Source organism: Loxodonta africana, chromosome 14 (assembly GCF_030014295.1).
Source record: "Loxodonta africana isolate mLoxAfr1 chromosome 14, mLoxAfr1.hap2, whole genome shotgun sequence".
Lineage (NCBI taxonomy): Eukaryota > Metazoa > Chordata > Mammalia > Proboscidea > Elephantidae > Loxodonta > Loxodonta africana.
In genome coordinates, this window is record NC_087355.1 from 79276755 (window position 1) to 79303635 (window position 26881).

The following is a 26881-nucleotide window of genomic DNA, read 5'->3' on the forward strand; positions in this document are numbered from 1 at the left end:
GTGTGTGTACGTGTGTACTCAACATTATGCTTTTGGGATTTACACCTGCTGCTACATATAGCTTTAGTCTGCTCACTCAGTGATTCATAGTGCTCATTAACACCATGTGAAAACCCATGGGGCCTGTTTTTCTATCTTCTATTTTACAGCAACCTTCCTCCATTAAAAATGCAAGCTCCATGAGAGCAGCACTCTTTTTTAGGTACGGGAACAGTGCCTAGTACATAGTATATCCTGAAATATTGGTTATGTAATTGATCCCAAGAATTAGTCAATGCTGTATAGTATCCCACAGCAACAACTTAGCACCACTGTTTTGTCCATTCTTCTGTGGATGGTACCTGCACTGTTTAAACAGTGCTGTGGGGATATTCTTCTCCACGTCTCCTTGTGCACATGGAGGAGGGAATCTCCATGTACCCAGGAGTGGAATGACAGGGTGACAGGTAGATACGTGCAGCTTCAGATTTATTAAATATTACCTCCTGCTTTCCAAAGGACTTATACCAAGACTTTTCACCAGTAGTTTATTTCTTGCTTTTTTTTTATATATACGGAGACCTGGTGGTGCAGTGGTTAGGAGCTTGGCTGCTAACCAAAAGGTTGGCAGTTCACATCTATCAGCCACTCCTTGGAAACTCTACAGGCAGCTCTGTTCTGTCCTATAGGGTCACTATGAGTTGGAATCGACTCGACAGCAACAGGTTTGGTTTTTTGGTTTTAAAATTGCCATATTGCACATCTTAATGAAGTTTGAACGTTAAATAATTGTATATCCCCTTAAAAAAAAAGGATCCAGCTTTTGCATGAGTATGAGGTGATTGAAAACACCATGGCTTGGGTCAGGTGCACCTTAGTCCTCAAAGTGACATCTTTGCTTCTGAACGTTTCAAAGAGGTCTTTTGCAGCAGATTTGCCCAATGCAGTATGTCATTTGATTTCCTGACTGCTGCTTCCATGGGCGCTGACTGTGGATCCAAGTAAAATGAAATCCTTGACAACTTCAATCTTTTCTCCATTTATCAGGATGTTGCTTATTGGCCCAGTTGTGAGGATATGGTATAACTATCTTTCTGTCTGTCTGTCTATCTATCTATCTATATCAGAGCCCTGCTGGTGCAGTGGTTAGGCGCTCAGCTGCTAACCTAAAGGTCAGCAGCTCGAACCAACCAGCTGCTCCGTGGAGCAAGATGTGGCAGTCTGCTTCTGTACAGATACAGCCTTGGAAACCCTATGGGGCAGTTCTGTTCTGTCTTATAGAGTCACTAGGAGTCAGAATCAACTCAATGGCAACAGGTTTGGTTATATATATATATAATCTCCCTGGGAGGTAAAAACAGTTAAGGTCTGCTTGGCTGCTAACCAAAAGTTTGAAGGTTCAAGTCCACTCAGAGGTGTTTTGAAAGATAGGTCTGGGGATCTACTTCCTAAAAATCATTCATTGAAAACCCCATGGAGCACACTTCTACTCTGACACACATGAGGTCACCATGAGTCAGAGCTGACTTGAGGGAAACTGGTATATAAAAAATATAAATTGTTGTTGTTAGTTGCCATCGAGCTGATTTCGATTCAGGCGACCGCATGTGTGCAGAGTAAAACTGCTCCGTAGGATTTTCAAGAATATATACATATTGTTATTGTTAGGCTCTGACTCATAGCAACCCTATGTACAACAGAACAAAACAATGCCCAGCCTGCACCATCCTCACAATCATCGCTATGTTTGAGCCCATTGTTGCAGCCACTGTGTCAATCCATCCCACTGAGGGTCTTCCTCCTTTTTGCTGACTCTGTACTTTATCAAGCATGATATCCTTCTCCAGGGACTGGTCCCTTTTAAAAACATGCTCAAAGTATGTGAGACAAAGTCTAGCCATCCTTGCTGCTAAGGAGCATTCTGGCTGTACCTTCTCCAAGACAGATTTGTTCATTTTTCTGGCAGTAGATGGTATATTCAACATTCTTGGCCAACACCATAATTAAAATGCATCGATTCTTCTTCAGTCGTCTTATTCATTGTCCAGCTTTCACATGCATATGAGGCAATTGAAAATAATATGTTCTGGGTCAGGTGCACCTTTGCCCTCAAAGCGACATCTTTGCTTTTGAACTTTAAAGAGGTCTTTTGAAGCAGATTTGCCCAATGCAATGTGTCATTTGATTTCTAGACTGCTGCTTTGATGGGCGGTGATTGTGGATCCAAGTAAAATGAAATCCTTGACAACTTCAATCTTTTCTCCGTTTATCATGATGTTGCTTATTGGTCCAGTTGTGAGGATTTTTGTTTTCTTTATGTTGAGGTGTAATCCATACTGAAGGCTGTGATCTCTGATCTTCATCAGTAAGTGCTTTAAGTCCTTCTCACTTTCAGCAAGCAAGGTTGGGTCATCTGCATAACACAGGTTCTTAATGAGTCTTCCTCCAACCCTGATGCCATAGTCTTCTTCAGATAGTCCTATATATACAAATATATGATGCCCTGGTGCCACAGTATGCAGTAGTTAAGGGCCTGGCTGCTAACCAAAAGGTCGGCAGTTTAAATCCACCAGCCACTCCTTGGAAACTCCGTGGGGCAGTTCTGCTCTGTCTATAAAAAAAAAAAAGTTTTTTTAAAAAATTTTTTTATAAGGTCGCCTTAAGTCAGAACTAACTGGATGGCACGTAAAAACCACAGCGTACACATGTATAGCAGGTAAACAGTGCACGGCTATGGCAAGTAATAAGCCTGACCTTCAGTCACACTCCTCAGTACTATGGCACTCAAATCTTTTCAGAATTTTTCTGTGTATAAACATGTATGCAATGAACATCTTTCCCTGTCGACACTTTTTTTTTTTTTGACAGCTGTTCGTGTTCCACTGTCAGGATATACCTTGGCTGTGAAAATCAGTCCCAGGTTGGTGGACATTAGGTTATCCCCAGCAACGGCATAGATGAAGTGCGCTTGCATGTCCCGGAGTTCTGCGTTTTGTGGCACCATATGATTTTATTGGGTGGATGTAGCATAATTAGCTAGTCATGCATGTTTTAAAATCACATTATATTTTATTTGTCTTAAGAAAAATTCCCAGAAGTTAGAATATTGGTTGGTGTATTAACATTTTTTATGCCTCTTGTGTATTGTCAGACCCCTGGTGGCACAGTGGTTACGCACTCATCTGCTAATTTAAAAGTCAGCGGTTCAAATCCACCAGCCCAGCTCTTCGAGAGAAAGATGTGGCAGTCTGCTTCTGTAAAGATTATAGCCTTGGAAACCCTATGGGGCAGTTCTACCCTGTCCTATAGGGTCACTATGACTTAGAATCGACTTGGCAGCAATGATTAGTATAATTTAGACTCCCCCTCCCCCAGAAAGCGGCTTCCTTTAAGTACTCTGTATGTCTGTTGTGCTGAGTCCCCTGTAGGCATGTCTGTGTTGATTTTCCACTGTAATCTGGGCCTAGCACATAGTAGGTCCACAGTAAACGCTGGTGGAATGCCAGTCTAGGAAGATGGGCCTCCAGGCACTAGGAGGGGTGGCCTCAAGCTGAGGGGGTTTAGAGACCTCGAGTCAGCGGTAAGCAAGGCTGTGACTTCCGGGGTTCATCTGGGCTCCCTCCTGGCTGGGCTGACCCCTGCCCCTGCCTGGGAAGTGTGGGGTAGGGAGCCTGCCTCGGCAGATCAGGAGCAAGCCTGCTATCCCCTAGCTGTGCAGCTGAGATGGGGGCACTTAGCCGGGGGGTGTGAGAACAGACGGAGCCCACAGATTCACCCACTGATCAAAGAGATACGAGGAAGTGAGCCCCGTGGGACGTCATCTGACCCAAACTAGCCACTCTCTCTGTGTGACTTTGGGAAAGTTGTTTAAGCTTTTTTTGTGGTAGACAGAATAAATGCCCCCGAAATATGTCCAGGAAACCCTGGTGGCATCGTGGTTAAGAGCTATGGCTGCTAACCAAAAGGTCGGCAGTTCGAATCCACGAGGCGGTCTTTGCAAACTCTATGGGGCAGTTCAACTCTGTCCTATAGCATTGCTATGAATCGGAATCAACTCGATGGCAATGGGTTTGGTTTTGGTTAAAGATGTCCATGTCCTAGTCCCTGGAATCTGTGATTCATTTAAGGATTTTGAGATGGGAGATTGTCCTGGATTATCCAGGTGGGCCTGATGTAATCACAAGGGTCCCTACAAAGGGAGGGAAGATGAGACATGGAGAGGCAACCAGAGGCTGCAGTGATGCTCTTTGAATATGGAGGATGGGGCCCGGAGCTAAGGAATGCCGGCAGCCTCTGGAAGCTGGAAAAGGCAAGGAAACAGATTCTCCCCCAAAGCCTCCAGAAGGAAAGTACCCCTGCCAACACCTAGATTTTAGACTTCTGACCTCCAGAGCTGTAAGGGAATAAATCTGTGTTATTTTAAGCCATTCAGCTTGTGGTGATTTGTTACAGCAGCCACAGGAAACTCATACACTCTCTAAGCCTGAGTGGCCTCATCTGTAATGTGGAGATAATAACAGAACTGACTTCATAGAGTTGCTCAGAGGTTTAAATGCATTAATGTACCTCCAGTGCTTAGAAGTTACTGGGAAACTATTACTGGGAAATGGTAAGAGTTAAGAAACACATGGGTGTCAGCTGTCACACCCAGGAGACACCCAGGATCAGGAAAGGGCTCCTCCCGAGGTGAGGATGTATTCAAGGAGTCCAGCAGACTGAGCTCTCTAGGCTGGCGAGAACGTTCTGCTGCCCTCTTCTTTGGCAGGTGCCCGAGCCCTTGTGGTCAGACAAGCCCTGGTGGCGCCTGGACAGGCATCTTTCTGCAGGCTGGGAGGAGCCCGGGAGGCTGGGAGGAGCCCGGCATCCTGGAGCTCTGCCCCAGCTCCCCAGGGAGTCAGAGGGGAAGCAAACTGGGGGAATTACCCTGGAAGAAGAATGAGTTGAGATGAAAGCCTCCAGCCCTCCCTCTCCCCTCCTCCACTTTCCTGGGGTGATTCATTATAGCAGAGCAGCCAGGAAAGCAACACCAGACCACCCACCCCCCAGAGGGTCAGGGCAAGAGGATGAATCAGTCCTTCCAATAGCACAGTGATTTGTCATGTTCAAAGTTTACACACCACACACACATGCACACACACACATACATCCATGCATGCACACAGCCATACACACACACATGCCCTGATGGGCGCTGCCAACAGTGCCAGGACATAAGCAAAGCTAGGCGAGCCCTGTTTCTCAAATGAAGAAATGAAAATTTAGAGGGAAAGGGCTTGCCCGAAGTCATCCTGCTGGTCAGGAGCGGAGCAAGGACTGGAGCCCTGGCCCCCACCTCAGTTGCACGGTTGGGGAGTGGCGGTCTCAGAGTGTGGCTGCAGTCCTTCCCTGCCCCTGCTGCCAAGAGAGCACACAGAGCCCCTCCCTCCATCCTTCTCCCCCTTCTGGCATCAACGGGATTCTTTTTCTAATAGTGCCAATTAGATTAGATTTCCAAGGCAGGGCTAATTGTTTTGGAATACCCTCTACTAGTCTATGAGGTTGCTATGAGTCAGAATCATTCTCAAGCCATTCTTAGCCCGGGGTAATTTTGGTGGGATGTGCTCAGGTTTTTTAGTAACCCCCACTTACTTAAAGTTGTTATTTGGGGACCCACTATGCGCCTAGGACTGAGACAGCATGAAGAAGTGTAGACACAGACGTGCCTATTGTTAGCTGCAGTGGAGTCGGCTTGACTCACGGCGACCCCATGCACAACAGAACGAAATGGCTCCTGGTCCGGCTCCATCCCCGTGATCATTGGCATGTTTGAGCCCAACAGAAAATGTTCTATTATAACCGGTAGAATTTTCACTGACTCATTTTCAGAAGTACATTTCCAGGCCTTTCTTCCTAGTCTGTCTTAGTCTGGAAGCTCTGCTGAAACCTGTCCACCACAGGTGACCCTGCTGGTATTTGAAATACAGGTGGCTTAGCTTCCAGCATCACAGCAACACACAAGCCACATGCACTGACAGATGGGTGGTGGGGACTGTATCTATTAGGAGCTTAATATCCGTTCTGTGGCCTGAGACCTAGAACTTGCCGGAAGAAATTCCAAGGCGTTAATGGCATGTGGGAAGGGGCGGGCACTGAGGAAGGGGCTAAGACGAGCTATTCAGGCACAGCCCTGTTGCTCTCCCAGGAGTAAGTGGGGAAGACCAGGCCCACTCATTTCCATTGAAGTCCTTGTTCCTTTAATGACCACAGGATGCTTTGATAAAAAAAAAAAGGAAACAATATGGGAATGCGGTTTTCAGAGGAAGGTCCATGACCACCCACGTCAGACTCACCTGGTATGTTTGCTAAAGGTGCAAAACCTGGGCCCCACCCACCCTGCCCCACCTGCTGACTCAGAACCACTAAGAGACAAGTGCCAGGGTCATATTTTTAACACCCAAAATTGAGACCCACACGTTTAGGTGGAGGGAAAAGCAAAGACTCAGAGATTTGACAAGAACCCTGGATTTACTTGGCAGAGATCTGAGGGTAGCACAAGGGGACCTGCTATGGGCTGGGCCTCTCAGAATTGCCTGCTCTCCTGAGGCATCAGAGGAGCATCAAGGGAGACACCTGCCAGGCCTGGGTGTGCCTGAGCCCAGGAAACCTGCCTCCAGGAGAGTTCTCTGAGTGGAGGTGCTATGTTAGCATGATATCAGCATTTCACATTCTGACTCATAAAAGGGAGGGATTTTACAGTCAAAGGCCCAAGGGGCATAGGTGAGCAACTTCTAGAACAGTTTCATTTTTTATTTTTAAACCCAAAGCTCAACCTTCTACAGTGTGTGTGACCCCAGAGGAAACTTTGTTAAAGGAATCCTGGCTTCAGGGCCACCAGATTGCTCCTTCAGGGTTGGATCCCCCTGCCTGTCTCTCCCAGGCTACTTCACAACCTGACTTCTGAAGCCAACAGCGGCTGGTATCATTAGGGTGTGGACCAGAGCAGGCCAGGTCCAAAGGCTTCTGGGACAGTAATGCCCAGGCTGAGATCCCCCTTTGGGGGTGGGAGTGGATGCTGTGGGTGAGACTGAGGGGACCCTTCCTCGGGTCAAAAGACTGTTTCCTCCAGAGAAGTGGGCAAAACGACACCTTCTTTTGGTTTCAGTTGATGGTAAACTTCTTATTGGCCCAAGAGGCGGAGAAACTCTTCTGTTTGTCTCTGATTTAATAATAATAAAAAGCAAAAGGAGTGACATTTAGCTCTTCCTCCCGCTCCACACCCCGTAAGATAGCAGTTTCCAGCTTCCTTTACTAAAAATGGAAACCCTGGTGGCGTAGTGGTTAAGAGTTCCGCTGCTAACCAAAAGGTCAGCAATTCAAATCCACCAGGCACTCCTTGCAAACCTTATGGGGCAGTTCTACTCTGTCCTATAGGGTCACTATGAGTTGGAATTGACTCGACGGCAACTTTTTTTTTTTTTTTTTTAACTAAAAGCAGTTACGTGCAATTAAATCATGAGCAGCTATGTTCTAGAGGTGGGCAGCTGAGGGAGCTGTGCTGGAATTGACTCAATGGCAGTTTTTTATACTTGTGAATATGATCCTGTTTGGAAATTGGATTTTCTTAGCTATGTCAATGAGATCATACCTGATCGAATCAGATCTGAGTTATAAAAAGGCCAGAATAGATGGAGAGACACACACAGGGAGAAGAGAGATGCAAGGAATGCCAGGGAGGGCCATGGATACCACAGACTAGGAGAGAGGCCACAGAAGGAAGCCACACAGCCAAGACCCTGATTTGGACTGTGAGTCTCCAGAACTGTGAGAAAATAACTTTCTGTTCTTTAAAGTCATCCAACTTGTGGTATTTCTGTTATAGCAGCACTAGGTAACTAAGACAAGGTCTATAAAGCCTTACATTTTACTTTCAGAATGTTTATTGAAGTAAAATGTGCACATAGTTTTGAAATTATACAGGAGGGCCTATTCTAAAATGTTCTAAATTGTCTGTTTCCTGTCCATATTTCACAGGCAGTGGTTGTAACCACTTTTCACTGACAAGCAAACTTAGCGGTCAGAGAAGTTAGGTAACTTGCCTGTGTTCACTCAGCTACGAGGGAAGATGAAGCATCCAGACAGAGGTCCGTATGAATCCAAAGCCCACACCTATGCTTCCAGAGGTCAAAGAAGTGCTTAGTGAAATGGTTTTGTGTTGTCAACTTGGCTGGGCCATGATTCTCATTGATTTGATAGTCATATGATGGTGTGATCACTTCCATGATGAGATTTGATATTAAGCGATCACCTCCATGATGGGATCTGCTGTGGGCAGCCAATCAGTTGAAAGGGAGTTTCCTTGGGCGTGTGGCCTGCATTGAATATAAGTGGGTATTCTGGCAAGGCCTGTGGGCTTTTGTTCGTTCTGGATTCTGCAGCTGGCTCCTGTTCATCTGATCTCAAGTTCTTGGGACTTGAGCTAGCAGCTTACCTGTGGTCTTGCCTGCCAATCATTGGGATTTGTGATCTTCACAGCCTGTGAACAAGAGCCCTGCTCTCTGACCCACCAGTCTTGGGTTCGCCAGCCCCTGTGGCTATGTGGCCTCTAACCTGACCCATGGACTTGGAATGTTCCAGCCTCTACTACTATGTGAGCCATTTCCTTGATATAAATCTCTCTCTCTATATATAGCTATAAAACACCTTACTGCTTTTATATTTAAAGAACAGTTTACTGGTTTTGCTTATTTAGAGAACTCAGCCTAAAACACTTAGTTTAGCCAAACCAACAGCATTACAGGAGAAAAACTAAAGGCCACTCCGCATAGTCTGGTTACTTGCCTGGCCTTTGAAGGCTTTGGAGTTTGTGATTCCTGAAAGTTGGTCTTACTGAAGAGGGAAGGGTGTCATGTTCAAAAAAGTGTAAGGAAAAGGCAACCCACAGAATGAGAAAAATGTTTGCAAATCATATACTTGATCTTGTATCCAAAATATATAAAAAACTTCTACAACTCAGTAGTAAAAAGACAATCCAATTAAAAAATGGGCAAAGGATCTAAATAGACATTTCTCCAAAGATGATGTACAAATGTCCAATAAGCACATGAAAAGATGCTCAACGTTATTAATCACCAGGGAAAAGCAAATAAAAACCACAGTGAGATACTACCTCACACCCACTAGGATGGCTGGAATCAAAGTCAGATAACGACAAGTGTTGTGGAAGCTGTGGAGGAATTAGAACTCTCATAGACTATTGATGGGAAGGTCAAATGGTGCAGCCATGTGGGAAAATAGTCTGGCAGCTCCTCAAAACGTCATATACAGAATTACCATGTTGTTGTTGTTGTTAGGTGCCATCAAGTCAGTTCTGACTCATAGCGACCCCACACACAACAGAACAAAACACTGCCCAGTCCTGAGCCATCCTTGCAGTCGTTGTTATGCTTGAGCTCATTGTTGCAGCCACTGTGCCAATCCACCTCGTTGAGGGTCTTCCTCTTTTCTGCTGACCCTGTACTCTGCCAAGCATGATGTCCTTCTCCAGGGACTGATCCCTCCTGACAACATGTCCAAAGTATGTGAGATGCAGTCTCACCATCCTTGCTTCTAAGGAGCATTCTGGTTGTACTTCCTCCAATACAGATTTGTTCGTTCTTTTGGCAGTCCATGGTATATTCAATATTCTTCGCCAATGCCATAATTCAAAGGCATCAATTCTTCTTCAGTCTTCTTTATTCATTGTCCAGCTTTCACATGCATATGAGGTGATTGAAAATACCATGGCTTGGGTCAGGGGCACCTAAGTCTTCAGGGTGACATCTTTGCTCTTCAACACTTTGAAGAGGTCCTTTGCAGCAGATTTGCCCAATGCAATGCATCTTTGGATTTCTTGACTGCTGCTTCCACGGCTGTTGACTGTGGATCCAAGTAAAATGAAATCCTTGCCAACTTCAATCTTTTCTCCATTTATCATGATGTTGCTCATTGGTCCAGTTGTGAGGATTTTGGTTTTCTTTATGTTGAAGTGCAATCCATATTGAAGGCTGTGGTCTTTGATCTTCAACAGAATTACCATATAATGGTAACATTATTATCACTGAATTACCATATAAGCCAGAAATTCCACTCAGATATACCCAGGAGAAATGAAAACACATGTCCATAAAAGAACTTGTACATGATTGGTTATAGAAGCGTTATTCATAACAGTCAAAGAGTGAAAACAACCTAAATATCTACAATTGATGAATGGATAAAATGTGGTATATTGACACAATGGAATATTATTTGGCAATAAAAAGAATCGAAGTACTACATTCGACAACACAGATGAACTTTGAGAACATTATACTAAGTGAAGGAAGCCAGTCACAAAGAACCACATATCGTATGATTCCACTTACGTGAAATGTCCAAAATAGGTAGATCTATCGAGACAGTAGATTAGTGGTTACCACGAGCTGGGAGTGTCGGGGGGCGAAATGTGGAATGCATGGTAAATGGTATGGGGTGTCTTTCTGGGATGATGAAAATGTTCGAAAGTTGACTGTGGTGATGGTTGCCCAATTCTGTGAATATACCAAAAATCATTGAAATGTACACTTTATGTGCATAAATTTTATGGTATTGTATGTGAATTACACCTCAATAAAGCTGTTATAGAAAAATGTAGGGAAGTGGGAAGGTAGGTGACAAACGGTGCTAGCGTGAGACCAAGCAGACAGCTAGGTCGGAAGGGCCCAGTCAAGGCAGCCCTTTATCTCATCTCTGCATTTTAGCAGCCTTTACTTTAAAAAAGAAAAAAATCTCTTCGTTAAAGTAGAACCAGTGATCTGCTGAGCAAGCCAACTCACAGGAATGGATTGTAAGTCTCTTCCCAACTCCTCATTCTGTGACATCGCATTGGCAGATTGTCATCGGTCATGGTAGAAGTATTTACACCATAGCAATTGGCAATGCTACAAATCAGGGCTTTCTTTCTCTTTTTTTGGCAGGGGGTTGTGAGCTGGTCCTTAAACATTTCTCAGCATGCCACTGAGAATAGCATACTTACAGGCAAGTTCACATATCAGGAGTGTACAGTTCAATGAATTTTTACAAACTGAACAAACTTGTATGACCAGCAAAGAGGAAGAAACAGAATGGCACCCCCTACTTGTGTCCGCTTCTAGTGGCTACCCAAAGGTAAGTGATATTCTCACTTGTAACCACACAGATTGTCTGTTTTCATATATTAACTGGAAACAAAAAGTGAATTACTTTGAGTCTGGCTTCTTGCAGTCAACATTTGTGTTTGTTGGACTCACCCACAGTGTCTACGGTTGTAGAGTGTTCATTCTCATTATTGTATACATTGAGTGGATAATCACAATTTGTCCACTCTACTGTTGATGAATATTTAGGTAATTTTCAGGTTTTGGCTATCATAAACAGTCCTGTGAACACGTAGAACATACCTTTTGGCCAACATTAGTTATATATTTCCACCTAAGACTCAACTTTAGTAATTTCTTTTGTCTTTTTTGTTGTTGTTGTTGTTGTTGTTGAGCTTTAGTAGATTTTTTTTTTCTCCTTATAAATTTTATTTCTTTTGATGTTGTGGTTGAGAATATACACAGCAAGACATACACCAAGTCAAGTTTCTCCCATAACATTTAGTGACCTTGATTATATTCTTTGAGTTGTATAATCATTCTCACCCTCCTTTTCTGAGTTGTTCTTCCCTCTTTAACATAAACTCAGTTCTCCCTAAGGTTCCTATCTAATCTTTTCAAGTTGCTGTTGTCAGTTTGATCCCATGCAGTTTTTGAAAGAACATAATGTTCAAGGCAGACCTTTTTTAACTAGTTAAGCTAAACTACTATTTGGTTTTAAGAAGACTTCAGGGGATATTTTTGGTTTAAGGTTTAAAGATTATCTCAGGACAATAGTTTCAGGGGTTCATCCACCCTCCATGGCTCCAGAAAGTCTAGAGTCCATGAGAATTTGAAATTCTGAGCTGTACTTCCCCCACTTTGATCAGAATTCTTCTATGGAATCTCTGATCAAAATGTTAAGTGATGGCAGCCGGGCACCATCCAGATTTTCTGGTCTTATGAAAAGAAGGCAGTTGTTCATGAAGGTAGGACTAAATCTACAAGATTGGGTTGTATCTTGTGTCAATCTCTTTTGAGATACAAAGAGAGAAGTGAGCAAGGAGACGGGGGACCTCAAACCACCAAGAAAGTAGTGCCGGGAGCAGAGAGTGTCCTTTGTACCTGGGGTCCTGGCACTGAGAAGCTCCTCCATCGGGGAAGATTGATGACGAGGACCTTTCCCCAGAGCCATGAGAGAGAAAGCCTTTCCCTGGAGCTGGTGCCCTGAATTTGGACTTCTAGCCTACTAGACCGTGAGAGAACAAAATTCTGTTTGTTAAAGCCATCCACTGGTGGTATTTCTGTTACAGCAGCACTAGATAACTAAGACACTTGTTTGTTCACCTTTTTTGGTAAAGTCTTTTGATGAACGAAAGTTTTTAATTTTTATGAGGTCCCATTTGTCTACTTTGTCTTCTGCTGTTTGTGCTTTTATTATAAGAAATAATCCATTGCTGAAAGCTAGGCCTGACAGCATTGCCCCTGCTTGATCTGCTAAGAATTTTATGGTTTTAGTTTGCACATTTAGGTCATTAATCCATTTTTAGTTTGGTTTTGTATATGGCATAAGTATGAGTCCTATTTCATTTTTCTGCATGTAGAAATCCAATTTTCAAAGCATTGTTTTTTGAAGAAACTCTGAGCTTTAGAGTTTCTTTGACTCATATTGACTCCATGTGACACAGTAGAACTGCCTCATAGGGTTTTTAGGCTAAAATCTTTACAGGAGCAAATGTCCGGGTCTTTCTCCCACGGAGCCACTGGGTGGGTTCCAGCCACTGACCTTTGGCCTTTTCATTAGCAGCCGTGAGCTTTAATCACTGCATCACCAGCGCACCTTAGTAGATTTTTTTTTCTTTCTAAGTTTTATTTTGTTGTTGTTGAGAATATACACAGCAAAGTATACACCAGTGCAACTGTTTCTACATGTACAACTTAGTGACATTGATTGCATTCTTCGAGTTGTGCAACCATTGTCACCCTCCTTTTCTGAGTTGTTGGCTCCTTGGTAGGTTCTTAGTGGACTTCACTTTGACTCTACCCCTATGCTCTGCCTCCTGCCCCAGTCCCTTAACTTCCCCTCTCCTTGCAAGCCTATAGCCTGGGAGCAGAGAAGGGACAAGTGCTGGGTGACTACCTGGCCACCTTCCACTTTGGTGCGGACCAGAAGAGGCCTTGACCTTGGGTGGGAACATAAACCCAAGGCTGCGGGGACTAGTAGGGGTGTGCTTGCTGCTCCTTCGGCCCTAGAACTTAGTGAAGGTGACAGAGCCATAAAATGAGCTTCAGCTAGGGAAGAAGCCAACTGGTGTCAGCTCTCCGTGTGGCTGCAGACAAGCAGGAACCAAGCTTGCACATTCAGACAATGCATGCTGTGGGTCTTTGTTCTGCAGCTTAATGCACCATAAAAAGGGGCCCATTGTCCAGTGGCCTGTTTACTCGGTGGGAGTCAGCAAAACGCAGGGTAAGTGGGTAGAGCAAATGCGTTCAGGCTCCTGGCTTTGACCTTCGGCTGGGGGTGGAGGCTCGCCATGCTTTTGAAAGGAGAGCAGCTAACGTGTCCCTCCCCCCCAACCCCGTGGGTGCTCTTCTGGTTGCTTTTGCCCAGAGGCTTCATACACTCACTCACTCGAGGAATACTTAGTGATCACCTACCGCGTGTCAAACATTGGGCTAGACTGCTGTCTCTAATTTCTTGCTTGAGTTCAAATTTCTTGTCAGTTTTCAGGGGGAGGTGCTAATAGCTGTTTTGTGCTAATGCCAGTCAGGCACAGGGCTAAGCCTTTCTTATGTAATACCTTATTAATTATTTCATTTAATTCCCATAATTCTATGATACCCTGGTAGCACAATAGTTAAGTGCTCAGCTGCTAACTGAAAGGTTGGTGCTTTGAACCCACCAGTAGCTCCACGGGAGAAAACACTTAGCGATTTGCTCCCGTAAAGGTTAAACCAAAAAAACCAAACCTATTGCCATCGAGCAGATTGTGACATATAGTGATCCTATTGGACAGAGGAGAACTGTCCCATAGAGTTTCCAAGGCTGTAATCTTTACAGAAGCAGACTGCCACACCTTTCTCCTGTGGAGAGGCTGGTGTATTTGAAGCACCTACCTTTTGGTTGGCAGCCGAGTGCTTAACCACTACACCACCAGGGCGCCTTCTATAAAGATTACATCCTAGGAAACCCTATGAGGCAGTTCTACACTGTCCTATAGGGCCGTCATGAGTCAGAATCAACTTGACAGCACACGACAACAACAAAATGCTATTATAGGAGTCCCTAGGTGATGCGACAGTTAAAGCACTTGGCAATAACCAAAAGGTGGGAGGATGAAGTCCACCTAGAGGTGCCTGGTGATCTACTTCTGAAAAATCTGCCATCAAAAACCCTATGGAGCCAGTGAAAGCCCCAGTTCTACTCTGACAGACATGGGATCTCCAGAAGTTGGAATCCATTCTTTGGCAACTGGAAATGGAATACCACTGTTACCTTGTTCAGGCAGAAGAAGGCCCTGAGGTTTGGAGAGATTAAGTCTCAGTGCTCCTGTTTTTCTGGTTCTAAAGCCAAGCTCTGAACTTTCTCCAACCCCTTGTCCCTCTGGTGCCAGGTTACAAATGGCTGTGGCAAGCCCAGCCAGGCTGCAAAGTCCCCACCCTGAAGGACCCTCAGAAGCTGTGCTGCAGGTTCATATTGGATCAAGGAATCCAGTTCATGCGCCTGGGAAAATGAACCTGTAGCTTTGCAGGTCTGTGCCCAGAGCACCAGGCAGCTTACCAAGCACTGTCACATCTGTGAGCTCATCACCTCCTGAGCTCCATGAACCATGTAAGGAAACTCGGGTCCCACAGGCGTAAGGGACATGCCCCAGGTCATAAAGGGAAGGATGGTTCAAACAGTGGCCTCTCCAGATATGTCTGTTGTTGAGCCTGGGTTCTCTGAAGGAGCAAAGCCAGTGAAACGTCTAGAAGTCGTTTTACTTCAAGGAAATGACACATGCAACTGTAGGGGCTGGCAAATTCCAAATCTGCAGTTCAGGCAGCAGACTTATGTCCCAAGAATTGGAGGTCAGGTGGCTAGAAGAGTGCAGGGTCGAGAGAGAGAGGGAGAGCGAGATTTGCCAGAACATCCATTTACATACTGGAGGCAGGCCACACCCCCAACGAAACACGCCTTTCAAATGCTTGGCTGTGCACATTATATCACATCATGGAAAGTGATTACATTATGGAAGAACATCTCGTCTAGTGTTTGCCAAACCACTGAGAATCACAGAGTAGCCAAGTTGACAGCTGACATTAACCATCGTATCTGTTGAACACATTTGCTGAGTAAGTGGCAGAGGCAGGCTGTGAAGTAGGTCTGCCAAATTCCCAGGTCTATGCACCTTAACAGAGCAGGAACATTGCAGTTGTATTTCCCCAGTGAGGGTCCTCTCCATATCAGAAGGGGCCTTACAGAGATTGAGGACTCTGGGTAATTCCCGCTGTGGTGTCAATTCCAGAATTTCAGGGGTTGCATGGTGACCCAGGAGATTGGTGTCTCCTGGTGTACCTTGGAATCACCTGGGGATGCTGACTAAATACAGATTCCTGGGCCACTCCTGAGCCCTACTGATGCAATCTCTGGACGGGGACTGAATTTGAACGCTGAGCACAGGGTGACGCTGGCTGATCTCGGAGAACCTGTCATCTTACGGACAGCCCACGTGGTGTCTGTTGTCCTCAAATCTGCCTGAAACCATAACGTGAGGTCCTTACTTCATCTACACGAACGTGAAGCCCAAACAAAGCTTCTTCCCGGCAGCTCTGCAGAAGGGCCATGTTTTGGCCTCTGTGTCTCCTGCTAGGGTTTGCTCTGTGATTTTTGCAAGACAGCTGTGTTTATCTGAGTTGTAACTCCTGTTTCAGGAGCTAAGTGTTTCAAGGTTTGCATGCTCACTCAGTGCTTCCTCCTAGGTCACATTCCACAAGCCCCAGGCCACCCTGTGGGCCAGCTCCACCTCGGGCTCCCCACCCCAGAGCATCTGTCCAGGAAATACTCACCGCCAGTCCCTACTTTGAGCTGGAAACATTTTGCTTCGCGTCATGGTTGAGGCTTCCCTGGCTGACTGACCTGTTGGTAGTTGTTGCTGGGTGCCATCAAGTCAATTCTGACTCATAGTGACTCCATGTGACAGAGTAGAACTGCCTCATAGGGTTTCCTAGGCTGTAATCTTTATGGGAGCAGATGGCTGTATCTTCTCTCCTTCACACAGTTCGAGCCACCAACCTTTCAGTTAGTAGCCGAATGCTTAGCCATTGTCCCGCCAGGACTCCTTGACCTGTTGGTGGAGGGCTGGGAAAAGCCAGCTTTGACTCAGTTTCCCTTTTGAAAGGGCACCTAGGGGACACAGTAGCAAAGAGGCAGCATAGGCTCACAGACAGGAGCAGCTTGGGCCCTGACATCAGGTTCAAATCCTGCCACCACCCTTCAGCCATGGCTTGACTTTGGGCAGGTTCTCTGCTGGCCTAATCGGTCTCCTAATCCCATGAAACGGGGAACCAATGGTTCCCACTTCATAGTGTTGCTGAGGTAAATACGATAACCTTTATAAGGCACTTGAAGCCCCTGGGTGGTACAAATGGTTTGTGCTTGGTTGCTAACTGAAAGATTGGAGGTTTGAGCCCACCCAGAGGGGCCTCGGAAGAGAGGCCTGGCGATCTACTTCTCGAAAACCTTATGAAGCACAGTTCTACTCTGACCCACACGGGGTCGCGATGAGTTGGAACTGACTCGACAGCAACTGGTTTATAAAGCACTCGGCATGGTGCCTAGCTCACATTCAGCGCCCAAATAGAAGTTGGCTGTTATTAGAGTTAGAAGCTGTCTTTACATGGAGGGAGGGGGCTGGGCACACAAATTTCTTCATGGGTGGGCCTCGTCTCTCTCCTGAGGCTACCGTTTTCTTCCTCTCTGCCTGGCCACCTGCTCTCTGCTCCAGCCATTTCTGAAGTGCCACCCTCTGTCCCATTTGCCCATGTGCTCTCTGCTGTCACCTGCTAAACCCACGTTACGGCTTCAGGGTGAACTCCCACCTCTCTTCCTCCAGGAAGCCCCCTGCCAGGTGGCTTCGGTGCCCCTTTCACGCCTGTGACCTTCTCAAGGGCAAAGGGTATAGGGGTCATCTTTGCAGCCACAGGCCTAGCAACGTCTTGACACAAAAGGAACGTCTGTGGAATGAATGAGCCTCAGATGTTTAAGTGTAAGGTAACATGATTTAGTTGATTCAGCCCTCATCCCTATTGGATGGCGGGTCCTCACTTCCTTCCTGACCCAGTTTTAATTCCAGGAGCCATCGTTACAATCCTGTTATAGTGCATCCTCCCCACCCCCCCCAGCCTCTCCCCACTTACTGCACTCACCAGGGCGGGACCACAACCTTGGGACAGTGAACTTCCTTCACCTGAGTGGCCCTGAGTGTGCCGGGAAACACAGCAGCATGCTGATGATCTCGTCACACGGAGGGCACACACCAATGGGGAGTGACAGCAATGCCCCCCAGTCTTACCACATCTCCCTCCTCTCCCCTTCAGGGATGTGAGCCCTTACCTTCCCACCTTCCACGCCTCCCTCCTCACCTGTGATGGTTAACATTGTGTGTCAACTTGGCTGGGCCATGATTCTCAGTGTTTATATGTGATCGCCCCCATGATGGGATCTGCTGTGAGTAGCCAATCAGTTGAAAGGGAGTCTCCTTGGGCACCTAGCCTGCATCCGAATGTAAGTGGACGTTCTGGCTTTTGTCCTCTCTGGATCCTGCAGCTGCCTCTTGCTCATCTGATCTCAGGTTCTTGAGACTTGAGCTAGCAGCTTACCTGCCTATCCTGGGCTTGCCAGCCCCTTCAGCTACATGAACAGAAGCCTCTATCCTGATCCACCAACTTGAGACACTCCAGAGTCTATGATTGTGTGGGCTGTTTCCTTGATATAAATCTCTCTATAAATATTTTTATACACTTTACTGGTTTTGCTTCTCTAGAGAATCCAGCCTAAGACATCATCCCTCAGGGATGTAACACCCTTACCTTCCCTCCTTCCACACCTCCCTCCTCACCCCTTCAAGGACGTGACACCCTTACTTTCCTCCCACTTGGCACACCTCCCTCCTCTCCCCTTCAAGGACGTGACACCCTTGTCTTCCCACCTCCTCCTCACCTGGCTGAGGAACTCGCTCATTAATACACCAAGACAGAGAAGCAACCAGAAGAGAACACCCTCATTTCCCGGGCGCGCCCTTCCTACCTGCCTCTGAGCCCGGGGGGGGGGTTTCCTCTTCAAGTTCCTGTGGCAAACAGGTCACGCCCGTGTCTCGGCCAGCCCTCCTCAGGTGCACCCCATCCCAGCCCTCTCCCCAAGGACCTTGCTCTGCAGTTCTCCTCTGTTCTCTGGCATGGTTTTTTTTTTTTTTTTTCTCTCTACTAGATCACCCAGGGCTGATCAGGTTTCACCAGCCCCATCTTTACCACTAATCCCAGCCATGGCCTCCTCTGGCCTGGATCATTGCAGCAGCTTCCCAGCCCGTCTCCGTTCTGCCCCTGCCCCACTACATCCACACCTCTAGAGCACAATTTTAAAACAAGCACCGCATTGCAGTACTCCCCTGCTCTGAACCTTCCATACAAAAGACCAAGCCCATTGCCGTGGAGTCGATTCCGACTCATAGTGACCCTACAGGACAGAGTAGTAGTGCTCCAGTGGGTTTCCAAGGAGTGGCTGGTAGATTCAAACTGCCAATCTTTTGGTTAGCAGGCGAGGTCTTAACCACTGTGCCACCAGGGCTTCAAGCCCTCCATGGGGTCCCTAATGTACTTGCGTGACCTCACAGGTTCTTTGCGTCTGGCTCCTACCTAAGGAGCCCTGGTACCACAACGATAAGCACTTGGCTGCTTAGCTGAAAAGTTGGTGGTTCTAATCCACTGGCTGCTCCACAGGAGGAAGCTGTGGCAGCCTGCTTCTGAACGATTACAGCCCTGGAAACCCTATGGACAGTCCTACTCTGTCCTACAGGGCCACTATGAGTTGGACTTGATGGCAACAGGTCTGGTTTTTATGTCTGGTTTCCTGACTACCTGCGTCTGTTCCCATCGCACTACCTGCCCCTGCTCATGCCGCTTGTCTCACTAGCAGCTGCCACCTTCTTTCTGGGACACCCCTATTTTGCTGCCTTGGGACCTTGGTCCTTGCTTCCTCCTGCCTGGAATACTTACCTGATAGCCATGGCTTACCTCCTTATTTCAAGGAGTCACCACTCAAGTGCCAGCTCTCAGAATCTGTCCTTAGCATCTATCATTTTCTGACGCTGTATGTCTTATCTTTTGGCCAGTCTCCCCATTAAGGGTAAGCACTTAGGGACAGTGCCTGGGACATCTATGGGTGTTCAAGAAAGATGCTCAATGAATAAATGAACGTAAGAGAAAGAAACCAGATGGCTTCCTTACTAAGAAGCAGCAGTGTCAATTCTCAGATCTGCCAGCCCAGGAGGAAACAGTAAAGCAGCAGACCTGTTAGGAGGCGGCCATGAGTGTAAGAAGCGTGATCTTTGCAGTCAGATGGCCTGGGTTCAGATCCTGGCCTTGCATGTTCCTGGGTGTGTAGCCATCTGTGCGCCTCAACTAGCTGATGGACAGTGGGGGAGGTAATAGGATCTGCTGCCACAAACTCGATGCAGTTAGCACAATGCCTGGTCTATTGGATACGCTCTCAAGCTTAGCCCTACCATCATCTCCGTCTGTTAGAGATGTGATCAGGTTTGTTCTTGGCCCGAGTAGCGTCTGCTGAATCAACAGCAGATGAGCTGCTGCTTTGTATCTGGCCACTGGAGCTGGCTTCAGGTAGATTTGGATAGAGACCCGTGAGGATTTTTTTTTTAAGCAGGTGAAGGACATGATTAGGTTTACATTTTAGATTACTACAAGGATGCATTCAAGGCAGCAAGGCCTAAGTCAGGTAGATCAGTTAGGAAGCCTTTGCATCTGTGCAGCTAAGAGGTGAAGCAACCATCAGCTGAGGTAGGAGGAGTGGAAGGAAGAAGATGGATTTGAGAACTTGCTGGGAGGTAATCTGCAAGACAGATGCAGTTATTGACTCTGGGATGAGGGAGAGGGGAGTCCCAGGTGATTCCATGGCTCCCTTTACCTGGAAAGTAGGTCTGGGTGCCGTGAGGATAAAGAGGTTTGCTAGGATTGGGAGAATGTGCTGGAGCTGGGCGTGGAGGTCACCCAGAAAGGGACCTGCCCATAGATCACAGAAGCCCAGTGGGCCTGAGATGGAACCCAGGCAAGGAAGGGAGAAGGATTTTTTGTTTGGGTCATGGCTGAAGACTGCCCAGAAGTCTGAGGTCTCAGACAGGCCCAGGCTCCTCAAGGGTGAGGGGTGCACCTGCCCCTGGCTGCTGGCTGTACAGGCCAGGCCAGGCCAGGCTTGTGTGTTTAGCTTCCCCCTGTGGGAGTGGCCACATCCTCACCTAGGTACTCCTGTAGGGAAGGCACTCTGTTAGCCCCAAATTACCTTGTTGTTGTTAGCTGCGGTCCAGTTGGCCCTTGACTCCCGGCAACCTGTGCACAATGAAAGGAAGCGCTGCCCAGTCCTATGCCACCCCCGTCCCCGTGACCGGCTGTGGATGGGACCACTATGACCCATAGGGCTGTCCACTGAGTCGCTGAGGACTCAGTGAGAGACTGCAGGCAATTTGCCTGACTCTGGTGGCGGGACCAGTGGTGACAGCAAACGTGTGCTCAGCACCTAGTCTGTGAGGGCCAAGGTGACATCTTCTCATTTAATCCCACCACACGCAGGCAAGCCCCCTCCCCCACTTCTCCCCATCCTGTCATTTGAACAGGAGTGGAAGTGGGTGCCGTGGGGGTAGGAGGAGACCAAAATGCCGAGCTCCATGTCTTGTAAGCTGAGGAAAGTGCTGGCCGCTTGTTTACTGTCTCCAAAGGACTCAGAATGACCTGTGTATCCACACCACTGAGGCTACCAAAAGAAGTCTTCTTGACTTGGTCAGAGCAGCAGCAGACAACTCACAAAAGGGCCTGAGCTCAGATGTTTGGGATCAACTGAGAATATGTTTATTTAAAAGCAATTTTAAATATTAAAAAAAGTAGAAATGAACACATACAGTACTGAAAAATTGTCACATTAAATACATGTGAAATGACAAGTGTACTGATGTCTGATCTGAACATCCAGAGGAGAATTCAGAGTTTAACTCATGGTACTATGGGATTCCTATACAACATGTTGAAGTTCTAGGCAATAAAAAAATAAATAGCAATTGCTGTTCAACAGTAAAAGAAGACACACACTATTTGCAGAACATGACTTTCCCCTCTTGGGGAAAAAAAAAGAAGTAATTAGCTATTTCTTTTTTATAAGGTTCCATACCTTCAAAATACTATATCATATACAAAATTGCAGATAGTGGCTCACTGAGTTTACGGACAGTATTGGATTTAAACTCAACCAAGATCACCAAAGGTATTTCTACCTAGTTTTCCTATGTCCCATAGTAAGCTGGATTAGAGAGAACTCAAATTCCTGATGGAAAACAAAAACAAAAAACCAGAAAAAAAAAAAAAAGGGTTGGGTGGGGCACTCAAAAAATGTGTTTATGTAAGTTGTGCTGCTAAAGTGAAAAAACAGTAAGACTCTGACTCCACGTTATCTTATACATACAGTTTTTGTTTTTAAACCAGTTTATATGGAGATCAGTTGGAAAGGGTCTAGACCACACAAGCGAACAGTTCTTTGATGCCACTTAAAACATGTGACTGAATGAAGTGGCACGCTAAGTCACCTCGGCCCTGATTTCCTGTCATGACACCCGTGTGACTTCGGTGCTGAGGCTGGCCTCAATGCGGGTCACCCACCAGCACATCCACTGATTCCTGGTGCTCCCTCTGGTGTGGGAATTCCCATTTGCAGTGACACCGATGAAGGGATTGCTGAGAGTCACTTTCCAGTAACAGCTGATAAAACACTTCGCAGGTTTGTCATGCAAGGTTTATTTATTAGGTGGCTAATTCAAGGTTTTCCTAGTATCCACTTCAGCAGAACTAAATTAATCCTCACCAAACACTGTGACTCTACGGAAGAGGCCTTTTCTAAGGGTGTGTGGCTGGAAGTTGTGCTTCTGAGAAACGAGTGTTTCTCACTTGTTGTCAAGACTACCTGCTTAAAAACTGAAGTTTTCTCTGCTGCTGCCCAAGTGGCACATAAGCAAATGTAATGCCAGAACCGCACATGCACCTCGGACTGACTGGGGGGTGCAAGTCCTGTATCCCTTCCCAGAGTTCCGACGGACGGGACAAGACCGAAGCACTCAGGATGCTTTTGATGGTCTGATGGACAGAAAGGCGAGAGGGAGAAAACTCGGGGCAGGAAGCGTGTCTGTTCACAGTGCGATTTATAGCAGCATTCAGAAACCTGGTTATGAACTGACTTGAAGGGAGTGCGTATGCTGGAGAGAGCCTAAGGCCGGAAAGTGTATCTACAGATGAGGTGTAATAAAGATCACAGGGAAAAGGGTTGGTTCCAGCACCTGGGTTCTAGAGTGGGGAAACTGAGAGATGGGTTGCATTTTTAAATTCTTCATCTTCTTGAATAATCTTTTAAAAGTTTAAATTTATCGAAAGAACAAAACTAAGAAAATAATTAAAAATGGACTTCTTGTATATTTCGCCACATTTGAAGGACGCTTATTCCTAACTGCTATGTCCATTCAAACTCTGGAGAAAACAAAATGACTGACTAGAAACGCATACTGTTGCAACCTCATAGTTTCCGCTTTAATGGCAATCAAGTTTAAAAAATGTACAGTCCAACCGATCCATACTATTCCTTTATAAAAGGCAGGTTTCAGGTAAGCTTCTAAAGGCATGCATAAAATAGAGCCTCATGTTTTCTGGCGGTCGTGGTTCCTGAAAGTTGAAGTTTATCAGATGTGTTTGAAACTTTTGTCAAAATAGTCATGAAGGATATGTTATTTCTGCATAATGAGGTAATATCTCGGGGTGGGCACTCATCATAAGACAGAAGAAATAGCTCATCTACACCTGCGCGAGGCTGTGTGCATTGTAAAATGCCACCAAGGGTTTTGGGTCAGTGACTTTTGCTGAAGGAATAACACTTGCTTTGAGCTGAGCACTCCTCTGTAATAAATACCAAAGTCGGTGTTTGTTTGTAGCTGTAAACTGTGTACACAGATAACTACAGGCTGGTCTGTTATGGAGCTCAAAGTTTCACCTGGAAAACAGAACTCACCTCTTTGCTAATGTTGCATTTTCAGTAACACAATTGAGAATACTGCATTGTTAGGAACAGTCAATTCTAGGCCATTCAACAGTTGCTGGCGACCACTTCTACTTGCAAAGCCAGCAGTTCATATACTCCTGCTTCTGTTTGTTTGCTTGTAAAACAGCATAGAGAAAGATGTAAGTGCTAGATGCCAAGCATGGCTTTGGCAAACCAGTAAGGCGCACCGGGTTCCAAGGCTACCGTAATACTGGCGAAGGCAGCATACCACAGGACATATACACACACACTACGTTCACCTCCTGAGGTGGCCCTGGCGTGAGTTTCGGATTCTGTAACAGCAGCTATATACACGTGGTGCATGGGGTGGCATGGAGACGGTGGTCTGCGGGGAGGACGTGGACGATCGGGAGGGACTGCTTCCTGTTAGTCGGACAGAATATGCACGAAGGACACAGGGAAGACCCCCTTCCTCTCAGGCTGTCCTTCGATGTGCCCAATCTGCAATGGAACACGGAGTCGTCAGGCAGGAGGTGGCAGGCAGTCCCCAGGCCGGGCTGAGGGGAGAGCCCTACTCACCCTTCACCCCTGTGGGTAGACCTGAGCTACTGATGGACTACAGACCAGCATCACCCACAGAACCGACACACACCTACACAGGTCTCATCTGCACAGTGGCCCCTGAGGGAGACCTTCTTACCATCTTTATTTTATAGGTGAAAGGACAGGGGCCAGGAGGAGTGGAGTCACCCACCCAGGGTCTCACACAGGTTCCCAGCTCCAGAGTCCACGCTCTATACCACTTTCTAGGTGGGTGCCCTTAGACAAACCTCGCTAAGCCTCTTACGTGTAAAGCGGGGCTAAAAATCCCTTCCTCCCTGGCTTGTTGTGCGCTTACGTTAAAAAAAAAAAAAGGAAACGGAATATACACACAGGGAGCCCTGGTGGCACAGTGGTTAAGCATTAAGGCTGCTAACCAAAATAACAGCTGTTTCTTGGAAACCCTATATAGGGCAGTTCTACTCTGTCTTATAGGGTCACTATGAGTCAGAATTGACTCAACGGTAATGGGTTTTCCGGCACATGCGCGCGTGCGCACACACACACACACAGGGTGACACCTGTGAGAGCTGGAGCTCAACGGGTGACCACCTTGTTTTTCTGGGTCTCCCAAGTTTTCCACCTTTTAGTGGAAAATATTTGAGTTTTCCTTCTCTGACGTGTTTCCTTCTCTTACACAAGTTCTGACTTTTGCAAGTTTTACTGTGTGTATCACAGACGTATACGCATATGTGAGTGTATATACACACATACGTATGAGTGAGCGTATACACACGTGTATGTGAGTGTATACACACATGTATATGTATGTGTACATGTGTATATACACACATATATGGATGTGTGTGCGTATAACGGAAGGGCTGCTGTGTATGGAGCACTTGTTTTCCAACTGCTCTGGGAGAAAGGATACAGTGAAAGCTTGAGGTTGAGGGCAGCTGATGGCATTTTATCGTCCACTGCACAGGCCTTTAAACCATGGCTTCCCGCAGACGTTTTCTGATGACCTCAGTGAGATGGGTGCTCACCGCATCCGCCTTCACCGGCTGGGTGGGTGGCGTGCTGTGGTACCTACCCACCATTCCTGGTCCTCCTCGCCTGTGACGACGATCACCTCACCCTCGATGAACGTCAGCTCGTCATCGTTGTCGGCTTGGCAGTCATAAATGGTCTTCACGCGCCTCACTTTATTTTTCCCCTTAAAGAAGAAAGCTAGGTTTTAGCTGAAAGAACAGATGGATGGGAAACAAGGATGTGGGGTTCTCCCATTCACGAGTGGGGTGCCTCAGTTTCTTCAGATGTGAAAGGGGGAGAAGAAGGTCACACTGCTTGTGCTCTCGAGGCGTGACCGTCCCTTTCTCTCCCCTCGTGGCAGGGTAGTGTCCCGCGGCAGAGGGTGGGCATCACTGAGCTACCTTCATCAGAGAGCAAACAGTACGGGAAGCGGTCAAAGTTGGCTTCACGGAAAACCATGAAGCCACTACCCTCCCTCCACCCACCGCAGCAGCTTGCAGCAGTGGCAGCAGTCTTACAATGTTCTAGGGAAACATGACGTAAAGCAAGGCGTGCAGCTTCTGCAGACTGAACGTGAAGCACACACGTTCCTCTGTCCCTTCACGCCAACTACCATATCGGACACGCTGGTTAGAACACAGCAGGATCTGCCCGAGGTGGGGAGGACTCCGGGGATGCCACGCAGTTCCCCAAAAAGTTTCCATTTTTGGTTGGTTTAGACTTGGCTTTTTATTCTTTGGCCTTCCTGTTCTTGGCAGGCAGGAAGGTGGAAATACAGAAAGCACCTCCTGAGAGACATCACAGCAGCTGGCTAGTTAAACAGTAATAAAAAAAGCCAGCTGTCTCTGTACATGGTTTAGGTCAAGTGACTTTTCTTCTGTCCCCTAGAGTCTCCCTTAGCCACCCAACGATCCAGGCTACTTTGTGTAGCTCCCTTCTGGGACTTGCGTGGCTGGGTCTGAGAGGCCTGGTGAACTGTGGCAGTGGTAGGTTTCAATCTTCTCAGCTAGGACCCCGGGGGCAGCCGAGAAGGCCCGTGATGGGGTGTCATTTATAGCGGGGAGGATTAAATGAGATAATGAAACAACTGGGAAGCATGCGGCATGAGCTGCTTACGTCACATTGGTGAGGCCATCCGTGGTCCCTGGGAGACATGGAAGGTTTCCCTCAGGATTATCAACAGCATACACCACACTGAACATGACGGGCTCCACTCCACGGGAGAGTGGGCTTGATTGATTTACCTTGCCTTTAGTACTGATGGAGTTCCCTGGGTGGTACAGATGGTTGAGGCGCTTGGCTACTAACTGAAAGGTTAGAGGTTCAAGTCCACCCAGAGATGCCTGGGAAGAAAAGCCTGCAGATCTACTACCAAAAAATCAGCCACTGAACACTCATGGGGCAGAGTCCTACTACGACACACTCGGAGTGACCATTAGTTGGAACTGACTTGACTGTCCCTTTCTTTTTTGAGTACTAATGTGAGACATTATTTTTTTTTTACTGAAGCGTGAGTAGGGCAAAGCTGTCACATACAACGGGAGGTCTTTGGTTTCCCCCCCATTACCTGTCCTCCTCAACCTGGGAGGGTGCGAGTGCCCTGGAGGGGTGCAGTGGCCTATGGAATAAACAGCACACATCTCCTTGGTGCATCTCATTTCCAAAGAGATTTGGGGGATAAAAGATAAATTTTATATTAAGATTCATTATGGAATAGAAAGCATTTCATTAAAATGATTGAATGTGAGACTTCAATGGAATTTTGGGTTTGTGGGCATCTTTTGGGGCTTTGACTCCAGTTCCTCCAGGAAGAGGAAGTGAGAAGCCCTGACTCAGAAGATGCTCGAAGTCTGACAGGGAGATTGCACTCTTGTGACTGTGGGAAAGGACAGTTTCATCCCTGAGGTCCCTAGGT

General features: G+C 46.7%; 1 protein-coding gene and 1 long non-coding RNA gene across 9 annotated transcripts in view; one reads left to right on the forward strand and one right to left on the reverse strand.

The window, feature by feature from the left end:
- LOC135227643 (uncharacterized) overlaps nt 1–26881 on the forward strand; it is a 32408-nt gene that overhangs the window by 1502 nt on the left and 4025 nt on the right. Inside the window, exon 2 of the long non-coding RNA XR_010317833.1 lies at nt 10953–11142. This is a non-coding gene — a long non-coding RNA (uncharacterized LOC135227643). The remainder of the gene's footprint in view (nt 1–10952; nt 11143–26881) is intronic.
- The window catches only part of ASAP1 (ArfGAP with SH3 domain, ankyrin repeat and PH domain 1), a 360432-nt gene continuing 356454 nt past the window's right edge, over nt 22904–26881 (reverse strand). For 7 of the 8 annotated variants that reach the window (XM_064268086.1, XM_064268091.1, XM_064268088.1 and 4 more), the window contains 2 exons: nt 25028–25150; nt 22904–23892 (listed from right to left, as the gene is read on the reverse strand). In XM_064268086.1, coding sequence (XP_064124156.1) covers nt 23818–23892; nt 25028–25150 — 198 coding nt within the window. In that variant the 3' untranslated portion in view covers nt 22904–23817. Of the gene's footprint in view, nt 23893–24980; nt 25151–26881 lie in introns of all 8 variants that reach the window. The other variant, XM_064268087.1, reaches the window with a different exon arrangement.